This window comes from Alligator mississippiensis, chromosome 12, assembly GCF_030867095.1.
Source record: "Alligator mississippiensis isolate rAllMis1 chromosome 12, rAllMis1, whole genome shotgun sequence".
Taxonomy (NCBI): domain Eukaryota; kingdom Metazoa; phylum Chordata; order Crocodylia; family Alligatoridae; genus Alligator; species Alligator mississippiensis.
In genome coordinates, this window is record NC_081835.1 from 26,368,732 (window position 1) to 26,382,245 (window position 13,514).

The 13,514-nt window shown below is 39.4% G+C and overlaps 1 protein-coding gene across 11 annotated transcripts in view; it reads left to right on the forward strand.

Moving 5' to 3' along the window:
- Window positions 1–13,514, forward strand: part of WNK2 (WNK lysine deficient protein kinase 2) — a 214,405-nt gene that overhangs the window by 136,088 nt on the left and 64,803 nt on the right. For 6 of the 11 annotated variants that reach the window (XM_059715495.1, XM_019495400.2, XM_059715490.1 and 3 more), the window contains 4 exons: window positions 3,397–3,588; window positions 5,395–5,931; window positions 9,089–9,397; window positions 12,890–12,936. In XM_059715495.1, coding sequence (XP_059571478.1) covers window positions 3,397–3,588; window positions 5,395–5,931; window positions 9,089–9,397; window positions 12,890–12,936 — 1,085 coding nt within the window. The remainder of the gene's footprint in view (window positions 1–3,396; window positions 3,589–5,394; window positions 5,932–9,088; window positions 9,398–12,889; window positions 12,937–13,514) is intronic. The other 5 variants (XM_059715492.1, XM_059715496.1, XM_059715497.1 and 2 more) reach the window with 5 other exon arrangements.

Sequence of the window (13,514 nt, forward strand, 5' to 3'; positions counted from 1 at the left end):
GGTGCCTTGAGACACAGGAGATCTCCGCTGTGGTTGGGCTCCCTCTTACCTTGGGCACCAAGGAACTTCGAGCCTTGATCTTAAATAAAATGGGGGTCCTGGGATGGTATGAACAACCTGCAAGAACGCTAATGTTGTTGGTACTCTTGGGGCTCCACTACACCCTGTCCACGTGCCAGCTGAGGTCTGGCTGATGCAAGTGTTCCTGCCCCCCAGGCTAACATGACCTGATGCCTTTTGACCTGCTCTGGGGTTTTGATGATGCCAGACCCATAAGCAATTCTGGGGCCTTGTAATTCACTTCTGATCGCATTCAATTCATCAAGCCTTACTCCAGGCACACTGCGGGTTTTCAAAAATTAACACAGTACATAATTAATTTGTTCTTGCATAAATAAAGTTCAAAATTAATTCACAGGCTCTTGTAGATAAATAAGGTTCATAATTAGTTCACTGGCTCTCTTAAATAAAGTTCAAAATTTAATTCATGATGGGTAGCAATCAGGTCACAACCCCCAGTTAATTCCTGGATGTTCAGCAGTCCCTTCTGCAAGTAATTCACCTGCTCGGATCAAACAGTCCAGCCTTACTTGCTTCTGTATGTGGGGTTCCTTACCTACCTCAAATAAGTAGTCTGCAGCTTTTCAAATTAGCACCGACCATTTCTTTAAAGCATTATGCAATTTAAAGGACAGACTGCGTCTTTGCTGTGCCTGTGTGTCAGGCCACAGTCACTATCACACTCACATGCCCTCTTTTCCAGCATCAGGGTTCTGGGGTCCATGAAGACTACTGTGGCCAACCCTGGATCACCGGGTGGCTGGATACCCCTCTGGGTTTCCAGACTGGGAAATCAACTCAATTTCTTGCCACTCTCAGTGTTGCAGAGTTGAATGCAGCGGCACTACCCTGCTTCCCATCACTGCTTGGCTCCACTTGCGTTTTTCTAGCCGGCTCTGGGCACGAGTAAGTGGCATAATGTCCTGTGCTCCCCAGTAGCCTCAAAGAACAGGTGCTTATAATTTTCAGCAGCGCTGCTTGCTGCTTCGCTTCTGCCAGCTCTGCAACTGTAGGTAAGTGTCGGCCATTTCCTGCATTCTGCTGCACTCCTCTGGTGTCCTGCTGTGCCTCTCGGGATCCTCCCACATCAGGACCAGTACATGTGGTGTACCACACTGTTACACAGGGGATTTAATAGCAGCCTTCAACTACCTGGAGTGAAGTTTGATAGAAGTTGGAGCTAGACTGTTCTCAGTGGTGTCAGATGACAGAACAAAGAGCAACAGCCTTAAGATGCAGCAAGGCAAGTTTAGATTAGATGCTAGGAAAAAAATTCTCACTAGAAGGGTAGTAATATATTGGAACAGGTTATCCAGAGAAGTTGTGGAATCTCCATCCTTGGAAGGTTTTAAGACCCAGCTAGACAAAGCTTTGGCTGGGATGATCTAGTTGGGGGTGGTCGTACTTTGAGCAGGGGGTTGAACTAGATGACTTCCAGAGGTCCCTTCCAACCCTAATTTTCTATGATTCTATGAGTTCTAGGTTTGTAACTTGTGCTAGTAGACATTAAGTAACTAAATACAGGTCCAGTCACGTGAACCAAATCTGTTGAGGCAACAGTAAATCCTGGCTAGTAAGAAACAAATCATTATGCTGGTAGTCCTCAAACAATTGTAATCTTTCTTGAATTATAATTGTTTTGAGATGGCCAAGGTTTCTTTAGTGTGCGTGTGACTTAGAAGAATTTTTACTGAAGCCTTGTGATAAAAAAGCACCTAATCAAGACATTGTTCAGCTGATGCATCTTGGAACCGGAAAAACTGAGAAATGTTTGCATTTAACTGCTCTTTTATTTTTATAATTACATTTTTAACATCAGGAATACTATCTTTTTCAGATGCATCTAGCATTAACTGAGATGGCTGAAGCAGGATAGATCATTACAAGTGAAAAATATACGAAGTTTGTTATTACTGTTGATTAATAAAGTCAGCCACATTAGCTATTCCTTTTTAATCAAATTGGCAGGTTAACCCTGACTCAGAGGAACTGAGTTTGATCTCTGTTATTATGACTGTGCTGCCTCGAGAGATTCAAAATCATTTATCAGAAGGGAGCAGTACTGTTAACTCTGATTACCCGTTGGCTAGTCCCAAATGAAAATAAACAATGGCACACATGTAAATGCTTGATGTAAAGTCTAGGCAGAAGTCGGCTGAATTGAAAGAGGCCACATATTGAGTCACCTTTTTTTCTTTTTTCTTTTGTGCATACTTGGGAAACTAGATTTGCATGTAGATGCTATCATAGCTTTATAAAATACAGCATAATTTTACAATAAAAGTTTGGGAGCAAGGGGTATCTGTTACTAAAAGAGCTAATAATGACCTCTTCATACGAAGGAAAGACCTAAAAATCTTGATATCGCTAAGCTTTCAACTCTGGACAGTGGTCTCTGTAGGCCAGGATTCAAGTGATTTATAAAGTTACATTGTCACCTGATAAATTCTGTGAAGATTGGAAGGATCTTTTATCAAGAGATTTTTTTTCTTAATAGTTTGAAGTGTCTCTACACATTGTTTAAAAGCAGAAACAAGACTAAACACATAAAACAATCCCTCTGGATATTCTTCCTTGTTCTGTTGCTCACCTTTCATTATTAACAGGCTATAGGAAGGAGAGTACAAGTCCTGTGCTCCTTGCTGTCAATACCCATCGTTTGCTGGGATATGCATGTGCGTTCTTGGTGGGTGAGGAGAAAATACTCTACATCAGTGGTTGGCAACCTTTACTGACCATGGTCCAGAATAACCCCACTCGGGTCAGGGGTGGGCAGGCACTAGGACCCCATCCATTGCTGCTTGGGATGGGTCACACCACCAAAGCCCCATGTACAAAGCCATAGATTGCTGACCCCTGCTCTATACAATTGGTACTATTTCCTGTAACTTTATTGTAGTAAGAATGTTTTATTCCTTGATCAGGCAACCTATATTGCATTATGAATTTACAGTAAATTTGAATGGCTACTATACTTGCTGAGTCCGTGTTTTAATCTAAAATGTGTTAAATGTGTTTAGTTTGATCTATGTATAGGACTCTGAGGCCAGTGGGGATTTTCAAGTCTGACTTGGTTTGTTTTAGCTTTCTCCAAGATTTAAAGTGTCTGTCTGATTTTTATTAAAAATAATCTTCTCAGACAGCTGGATATTTTGGTATGCATGTTTTATTTAGATGCAACTTACATCCAGACTCTGGAACAGGGTTTAAATTGAGAGTGCCTTTTTACTAGTAGTATGCCATACAAGTGACATTTCTGTTATAACCATGCCATCCTAACCGGGAAGAGAGGTTCAGTTAGCTGACTGTTTAATATGTTTTTTTGCTCTCTTGTAGCAGCAGTCCATGGCACAGCAAGCCTCCCTGCAGCAGGTTCTAGCCAGCCAGCCAGTTTGTCCATTGCAGCCTGCAGCCCATTTGTTACCCCAGTATCAAACCCAGAATTCTCAGGTGGCAGCTAACAGTATACAACTAAAACCCCTACAGATTTCTACTATGCCACAGGTTCCTCAAGTCCCACCCACCCAGGTAAAGTACTTTTGAGATATCACTGGAGAGTTATCATTTAGAGGCATGCCTCCTTCAAGTAGAGCTTTCTGGTCACTGATTAATGTAACCTGCATCAGTTTTCACCCGTTTCCTAAGAATGTGCATCAGTTAAATTATACTTCAACATTATGTAGCTTTTAAATGTTACCTATGTTTTTTCATGATATTTTTTTCTTAGTGAATCAGAAATATTCTGTGAAATAATCCTAAATCTTGCCTGACTTGATTAATGTTAGTTATTAAAATTACAATAACTGTAGTTCTGCATTTTTTTTTTTTCCTTCATGGTGGACCTTCTTTCTCATCCCAGTCTTAAGAATATGAACATTAGCCCACTCTAATGTTCTTAAGCTCCACTCTTATGTTCTTAAGCTCCTACCTTCACTTTCTTTTCCACCACCCATCCATCTCCTTTCCTAATTCTCTGCCTCTCTCCATTACTAGTAGCAGAGATGAACCTTTACTAAAGTGGTAACATTCTTATTCAAGCCATTCAGTGGGTTGGCTAACAATGGGTTTTAAGTTGTGAAGCAGGTTAAACAAAAAGGAAAAGCAAGTTGCTTCTGTGATGTACGCATATTTTGGCATCTTACCAAAACAGACTAAAGGAAGCAGTGAGCAAAATTCTCAATATTTGCTTCTAATACGTTTTAAAATGGCAAATGAAATCCTTTCATTTCTAAAAGGCAGATATCTGCCTTAAATATCCTATGAAGTTTTAAAGCAATGACTTAATTGCTTCTTGTTAATCTAATACATTTGAGCGTGATCATGGCCATAAAATTACTGAGTTATTCAGTTTTTATTTTTTTTCTTGGGCTTCCAATAAAAGACAACCTGTTTTTAAAATATAGGAGTGTATTATGGCCTCTTTTGCACACAGTACTGCCATTGACTACAGGAAAACTTACCCTGCAGTACTTACGTGAATGTTTTAAAAGGGTAAAATGATATTGAAGACATTTTAAAAATTAGACTCTGACTGTACAAGCACTTGTGCATATTGTAATTAATCTGTTTTTGGTAGGGAAACTAATCACTCTCATAAGTTTTTTTGCAGGATGGGACCATAGTATGCAATGTCCCTGGTGGTGCATGCCAGAGGCCTGAAGGCATGTTATGTTAGCTTAGTTTGTGAGAAATGTTAAATTACAGGCTGGCAAAACAGGGTAGTTATGGTTTGCTATGTTACTGGGAGTTTGTGTATTTAAGAATTGTTTTTACAGCTTTTTCTGTACTGCACATTTGCAATATGAGCTTTAAAACATAGTTAATTTTGCATATGATATGGTTACATTTTAAAACATCTTTATAGTCTGATTTTTGTTTGTTTCAGAATAAAAGTAATGATTCTGGTGTTTATAGGTTGCTCTGGCTGCTAAATGGTCTCAGATATAGTTGTGAACTTCTAGGTTTTAAAGTGGCCAGATCTTGAAAATTCTCCTTTTTTATCCAACAATGTAAATTGTTTTTATGGATGTTTGTAAACCTCAGAGATTGGACAGAAGTGACTAAGAAATTGACATAAGTATCATGGGTGTAGGTTGTAGCAGTGTTGTTCTAAGGATGTGGGCAGACAAGGTTTTTTTTGGGTGGCTCATATCTTTTATTATCATTTTAGTTGCAATTTAAGTTGGTCTAATAAAAGATATCAGTGTCACCCAAAGAGCCTTGTTTACACAAGTATCATGGCACACATGATTTACGTACTTATATGGCAAATGAAAGTACTTTGTACCATCAATGAAAACATTTGCAATTTATGTGATATTATATTTTTTTCAGATTCCTCAGTTTCCTGTCATTCCTGCAATTACTCCTCTGGCAGGACTTGACAACCTTCCTCCAAACCTCTCTGATTTACCTGCTGCAAGTGTGCCCCCTATTCCTGCTCCTTCTCAATATTTTACTCCAGCTGTGATTTTACCAAGCCTTCCCATGAACCCTGCTCTGCCTCTGGCACCAAACTCCCCTGCCCTACCCATGCAGGCAGTCAACCTTCCTCATACTACTGTGGCTTCTTTGGTCTTGCCTTGCCAAACAATAGTGCCAAATATGTCGGCTGCTCCAATACCATTACTTGCTGTGGCTCCACCGGGAGTGTCAGCTTTGCCAACACATCATGCAATATCCCAGCTCTCCCAGATGTACCAGACTACCTTCCAGCAGATAATTCAGAATGAAGCTCCCTCTCCCCATCACACTCAGAGCACGCAAGCAGTTTCGCAGCAGCAGCAGCTGCCTCCACTTCCTCAGTCACTTCAGCCAAGCATAATTCATCTTTCAGAACAGACTATGTCTGCATCTGGGGCTGGTAACCAGGTAATCCATTTGACATTGGACTATCAGTACTCAAATGTAGGATGGTTATTGAAAGCAGCAGTTCTTGTAAATTGTTCCATTGTAAATATACCCATGGCCTTTTTGTTACTCGCATTTAAGATGTTTTACTCAGATTTATTGTATTGGCCAGGAGATGCAGTATGAAATAACTAGTGGTCAGACTAGGGTTAATCAGGTGAATCTGTTGCTCATCTTGAGATGGTATGGAATGAATTTCACAGGTTTTATGAAAGTATGGTAGTCTACTAGACTCTGAGAAGGAAGGAATAGAAACAATTGAACTCTTTTTCCTTCTCCCCCTCTCCCAGCTAGAAGGAAAAAAATGATCTTGTGGAGAGGATGGACATCATTGTACAGTTACATAACAGAGAATATAAAACTGCTATTTTAATATTCATACTACAGTACATGCATGGTGTCTATAGGTGTAGGTTACTTCCACATACGTATGTGGGATTATGGATGTACTGAGCCATTTTGCTGATGTGAGACCGTTCACGGATAAATGTTGTTGTGGTGGCTTTTTTTCTTTAAATTAAAATAACTATTTGGTGAGTACTTTTCAGAAAGCTGCTCAAAGGATGTTTACCAATAAATACTAGCTGCTGGTCTCCCCCCCCCTCCTCCCCCCAACCCCCTCCCAGTCCCTTAGAACAAATGAAGCATAAAATAGGACTTCTAATATTAGCACTACTTATCTTTTAAGTAGGTTCAGAACTTGGTAATGAGTCTGCACATAATAATACTACTGTCATCTTCAGTGTGATGACAATATGAAATGCTGCGTGACCCAAGCAGAAGAAAGTACTAAATCTGTTAAGAATTGCTTGCTTTCAAAAACAAAGGTTGGACGAGCCTGTATTCTTTTACATCTCTGTTTTACTGTAGCGTCTGGATTACAATTCATAACATTCCATTTCCACCTACCATGTAGAACAGTAGCTCCAGTATTCCACATTCTATCTACACTTCTGTCTTCAGCCATATATTTGGTGCAGAAATATTGTTTGTGAAGAATTATAGCTTATTTGGGGCCTGATAGGTTTTCGCCTGAACTAAGCAATGGTAATATTTCCATTGCTTTAAAGAGCTGAATTGGGCCCACTCTGTATGGCAGACATCATGATAATGATATACTGATATTCCTAAACAAGTGTTGACACAGTTGCAATTTACTAACAGGATTCTTCCACAGATACTAAAATATTTCATTAGGATGAATAATTGCTAATCCAAATGAAATGAAAGAAGTTGCCTAGTGTACAGAATATTCAGAACATGTTGTCTAGTCTTTAACGCCCTTTTAGAGAGAGTTTATTTCCATGAATAAAGGCATTCCAGTTCAGTAACTGTTTTTCCTGATACTGATGGGTAATGCTTACTTATTCTGTCTCTCCTAGGTACAATACACAATCTGAAAATTATTGATTTTTCTGTGAATAGTTTACTGGGTGCTTTTAAAGTGATTAATACTGGAAGAAAAAAAATACCGGTATTACATTCCCTTCTTCAGCACTGAGCAAACTGCTGTCCAGAGAGTTTTTTCATGTTAGGCTCTTCTGTAACCCCATTTCATAATATAAAGCATGCTGTGCCTTTATTTCTACCTACAGTAAAACTTATAGTAATAATTCAGACTAAAAATCCTTATTGTGGATACAATATATGTAGTAATGATGACGGTGTGTGTCAGTATGTTATATGTACATAAAACCTCTAGGTGCAATAATAAATTTTAAAAACAACCATAAAAATCAATAATACAGCACATCAGTAGTAGTACTTAAGAACCCTCCATTCCGTACTTTCCTTTGCTTCTCTCCCACATTCCCACACCTCTTCAGGAAAAGCGTGAAAAAAATAAGTAGGTTTTGAAATATGCCTTGGATATCAAAGTCTGAGCCTTTTTTGAGAACAAATTTCCTTGATGTCATTCTCCTCATAAAGGACTTGTCCTTAAATGTACAAACTAAAGGACTGTTAGTTTGGACAACAGTATGAGGAACGATGTGGTTTCTAAGATAATCTGAAGCCACATATAGGTCCTGATACCACAAGTTACTTCAACATCCAAATAAATGTCACACAAGGAAGAAATCCACTGAGATAAGCATAACAACTCATGTACAAAGTTAATCAGAAGTGTTTGCAACATTGAGGTCATAGAGCTGAATAGGAGTACTTTCATTTTAATCCTAAAACTAAATGGAAGTCAGTGCCATCTATGGAAAACTTACCAAATATGTTCATTGTGCAAGATATAAACAAGCATTTTGAATAAAGCCTGAAATGAATAGCCAAGTACATTGTTCATGCTGCTATGAGGGTTTTTTTCCTCCACCTGTATACTTAGGCTTGAAGAAATAGAGTAGATTTCCCAAGAAATGGTATACAACCAGCGTTGAATTTCTAAGAAAGATCCAACTTTGTTTTGCGTAATTTAATTCCTATAGATTAAGAAAATATAAAACCTAAGCAGGTAATAATGTGATGTCATCTTTGCTACACCTTGGTACAATGGTGTTCAACCTCTGGTCTGTGGAACCATGTCATCCAGTCTGTGGGCTCCCCACAGATCTGGAAATGCAATGGTGGGAGAGCAATAGCAGTATTAATTGCTCCCAGAACTGTAGCGATTAATGCTGTCAGTGTTCCCCTGATATCAAACTTCTGGACCCAGGGGGAGCCCCATGGTTTACATGACATGGCCCTGTACACTGGACCATGCTAGCTTGTGGGGTAGTTCTGCGACTGAATCTGGTGTCTGGGATTGGGCTGGTGTACTGGGTTGTACTGATACACTGGATTGCACCAGTGGACCAACCCTGTGTCCTGACCGCATGCCAGATCTGGCCCATAGACAAACCCTGCACATCTGGCCTGCATGGCTAGCTAGGTTGATCACCACTGCGTTAGTAAACTTTGTAAGAGATGCCCTCTGTTTTACTTTTCCGTTTAAACTCTTTGTGGCTCCCCCTTTCCACTTCCAACAAATAAAAACCATTCAAGCATGTTCTCACTGCACAGTTTTATGAATGGGTTTTCATTAATAAGCATGGCCTTTGCACTTTGACTTGAATGAGTCAAACACCATAAAGAGAGGTTTTCTTACTAGGTCTTTATTGTATTACAACAGATTATTGGACAACCTCAGTATGCTTTGGAAACTGGAGCCCAGGTGCCTATAATGCCAGTACAGCCTTCGAAAATTATGTCACCACCTTTGCAGTCACAGCCTGAAATATTGCCTTCCTGCCTTGGGCAAGATCTTTCACAGCTTCGTGGCAGTCTTGCTACACCTAGTGCAACAGTGCCCATAGATCAGTGTCTGCCTCTTCAGCCTTCGGGTCTTCTGCAACTTCAGCCAGAGCTTTCCCAGCCTATGAGAAAGCAGGTCTCAGCTCCATGTTCAGCTATCCAGTCGATTACAGAGTCATCTCAAGAGGTAGAACCATTTTTTCCCCCCTTAAATAACTACCAGTCTTGCCATTAACCTCCTTTATGGTTATAAATTGATCTCAAAGAAGAGTTTATCCAAACTTGCTGTGTACAGCTGCTTAGCTTAGATTTTGGGACAATGGTTCATTCAATAATAAATCAACTTTTTCTTAACTCCCTGTTGTAAACAAAACAATGTTATAATTGATTACCTAGGAAGCGTTTCCTTTAAGTTAGTCATTGGAATAACAAACACTAGAGGAAATCAGCTAGCAAATATCTCTTCACCTTTATTTTTACAAAGATAGAATAGAAATCACTATGGAAATGTCATACTCAGGTTATATCCAGCAGAGTTCTATTCAGTGTTTTGTCCAGTCCTGTCTTAAATGTCACAAGTAATGTTGCTTCCAGTATTTGGCTTGGAACAACTGTTCCATAATCTACCATTTTCTCGTCTGAAGGTTCTTCATGATGCATATTCTGAATCTTTTTCCCATCTCATTACTCTCTAATGTAGTGTCTGTCTGTATTACCCTGAATTCCACTCCATTTTCAATGTTCTAAATTTTTCAAATACTGAGAGGTGTTATCATGTCCCTTTGTAATCATGTAAGCAAGCTGTAATGTGCAGTCTTAAGTGTTTCTGCATAACAGAATTACTTTGTCCTGCCTACTCATCTGTATTTCAGTTTTTCTTTGCATGCTGCCAGTTGTTTGACTCTGACTTGTGGAAAAGGTTTTATAGATGAATATTGCCTTCCCATTCATCCTCATATGCAAGCAATTTTATGTTGGCCTTTTGGCGCTCATATCTGATTGCAAACCTGCATCTAACTTGCTATCCACTTCTAACCTGAAATGCCCTTCAACACTTGCTTTCCAGGGTTCTTCCTTCAATGAAGTATCTCTGTTCTGGAGTATCTCTTCTTCAGAAGCAATAGCTTTCATCTTATCAAACTTATAGCCCCTATTTTGTGTGTCTGTATTCAGTGATATTTGTAGCTTCTTCCCAATCTGATACAGATAATGTCCTCTTCCAGATCATCACTGAAGATGCTGAGTAAAACTGGATCTAGAGCCAAGCTTTGAAACACCCCACAGGACTCTACTTTTTGGATTTTTTTTCTCTTCACCAAAAAGGCTTTGAGGTGCATGCATGTCATGCTATGTAGGCTGGGGTTATATCCCGCAGCCCAATGTTTTACATGAGTTTTGTAGCTCGAATATAGGTAGTGCATGGAACTTTGCCTGCAAAAACCCCAGTTATACCTAACACCTGTTCTTTCCATCCTTATATAGTGTTTTTCCTTCTGCCCGTTTTGATTCCTGTGCCCTATGTGCCAAAGAGCTGGTACAGACAGGGTTACTAAACCTGCGCTCTCAGGCAGAAGGCTCTTTGAAAAAAGAGTATATTCTGTTACTGCAGTGCAGCATGTTGTGGAGTACAGTTTGCTGTACGCTGACTGAAATGCAGCCTGCTAGCTACTACCCACTGAAGCATCAGGAGTCCCTGGGAACCTATATTTCCATCCACATAAAACAATTCTAAATAAATTTCCCCATTTTGATGCTTACTTTTATAGGATCAATTCACTGAAGATCCCTTGGTCCTCCCTGCCCCAAGTGATATAGATGAGCAGTTTGGTGGGAAAGGTTTGCATTGGCAATAGTCTACCTAGGGGCAGGGGTGCAATAGATGCAGCTGCCCCATGTGCTGACACAGCAGGGGGAGAGTGCAAAAAAAAAAAGGTGGCGGCTGCCGGCAGCCATATGTTCACAATCACAAACAGGAAGTCGCCGCTTCTACTTTGCCCTGGCTGCCTAGCCATATCCCAACACTACTGGTTCTTGGGACTTGCTACTTGGATACCCATTTGAGGACTGTAATAGGGCCCAGATTTACTTGAACTTTGCCCACCCTTTACAAACACTTGATTAAATAGCTTGTCCAAAACCAAACATCCCATATCACATAGTTGCATCACTGCATACGGGGCAGTTTTGTTGGGCTTAGTTGATCATTCTTATCCATTTATTCTACAAATCTTCAGCTAAGTTTGAAACAACTCTTGTCTGATATTAGCAAATGTAGATCCGTGTAGCTGTCAAATTGATCGACTCCTGTTGTGAATGGGTTGATCTCAGCCACTGCTAAGTACTTTTGCTAATATTTTTCTTAGGTGTGACATTCTCCAGTGGGTTTCATGCCATACGTACTATAATTCAAAACAATGCATTTCATTTCCACTTTGCCATAATGCTTCCAGCTATCTTTCTATTTTGTTTGAGTACATGTGACAGTGCCCATATTCAAGGTAATTTTGAATTGATCAAGCAAGTATGATTTTTGAAAGACACTTGATCCAAGTGCCTTAATAAAAATCTAGATGTTATATACGTGTTCTTATTCATTAACTTTGTGATTCAGTTGATGGTGCAATGCAGTTTGGAATGACCTCTTTGTCAGAGAAATAACCAACATGAATCTGTTAACATCTGAAGGCTAACTAGTTTCAGCTGTGCTGCGCAAACTGTGTTTTTCATTAGTCAGCAATTGTGATGAACTCATAGAATGCTTCCCTGAACATGTGGCTATACTAGAATTTTTAAATTGCCTGTTTTGCTGTTGCTATCACCAGTTATCTCCATTGGTTGGAGTGCCAGGGCAGACAGGTCCAGTAGCTGTTGGCACTTCAAGCATCATCTTGCCTAGCTGTCAGAACAGGTCTGTACTCAAAGGTGGTGGATAGAACTCAGATGTTTATATGAGCACTACTAGTGGTGGAAGTAAATCACTGACAACAGCAGTTGGAGATGCTTTCTTTTTGAAAAAGTTTTCTTTGTAGAGAAGGTAAAAGGTGTTAGGAGGCCTAGTATGGAAATGTTGCTTTTCTCCTTTATTCCAAATGAATAATGCATCTTTCAATAATAAAAATATAATTAAAATACTAAACATTAAATATAATAGGATGTGTTTTACTATAGAATGAAGTGGAAAGTAATACAAAGAGGGCAAATTTTGGGTCTGTGTTTAAAAAATATCAGGTAGGTAATGACATGAATTTGAAATGTACTAAAGTTACTCTCTCACTATGAGATATTCATTAACTGCTTATTAATGTAGGACCTACTGTGCTTTCTGCTCTTCTACTATAGGGCAAGCAGTGGGCGAATGAACTAATTAGCAAACTGTTCCAAGAGTGGATGTGTGTGTATTAGCTTTTGTTTGCACACAAATATCATGTTGGCTTGTGCTCCAAAATAAATGCTGGGGATAAAAGCAACATTAAGTAGAAAAAAGACAATTTTAGAGACTTGCCAAGTTCAGAGAATGAGTTACTCAGTAATATGTTATTAAAATATTATTTTTGGAAAATGTCTCTTGAAATGCGCTCTCAGAAAACTTTCTTAATAATGTTCTGTTTCTTCAGATGCAAACACAATGTATTCCATTTTCATAGATTTTATCCTTAAATTTTCTCTTCTTATATTTTAGGATGCAGTGCAGGATAAACAGCAAACACTATCCCAGAGCTGTGAAAGGTATATTTAAAATCACTCCATGTGAGCATGTTTTATTTCAGGAGGCTTTTTCTTCCTGTTTAGGACTGTGGTATGGGTGGGTTAGGAGAGCCAGGCTATACAAAATGGGTAGAATGGAAGAACTAGGGGCTAGGTACTGGGAAACTAAAATGGAGGGAAGTGGCAAGTTTCATATGTTCTTTTGGTTGGTCTATTTTGTCAGGTCTTTAGAGGAAGACTATCCTAAACTTGTTCTACACCCAGTTCTCTCTTTTTTTGGGGGTTTGTTTTTTTTTGTTACCTGTGTAACTCTTCTACCAGAATAGTTAGTTGTAAAATCCCTAGCATAGATAGTGTTATATGGGCATAAAGGTGTTTTATACCTGTATGGCTTAAACAATATCAAGCACCTCCATACTGACTAACATCATCCACCCACTGAGGTTAGGGGAGGCAGGTGTGTGCTGTACTGCTTAATGACACCGGTAAATTTTGTATTGGTTAATGTGTAGTAGATGTGGCCAGCTGCTTTTAGAATGCTGAGCTTGGTGAAACCCCAGTGTAGGTTGGAGGCCTGAGGCATGAACATAACAAAACAG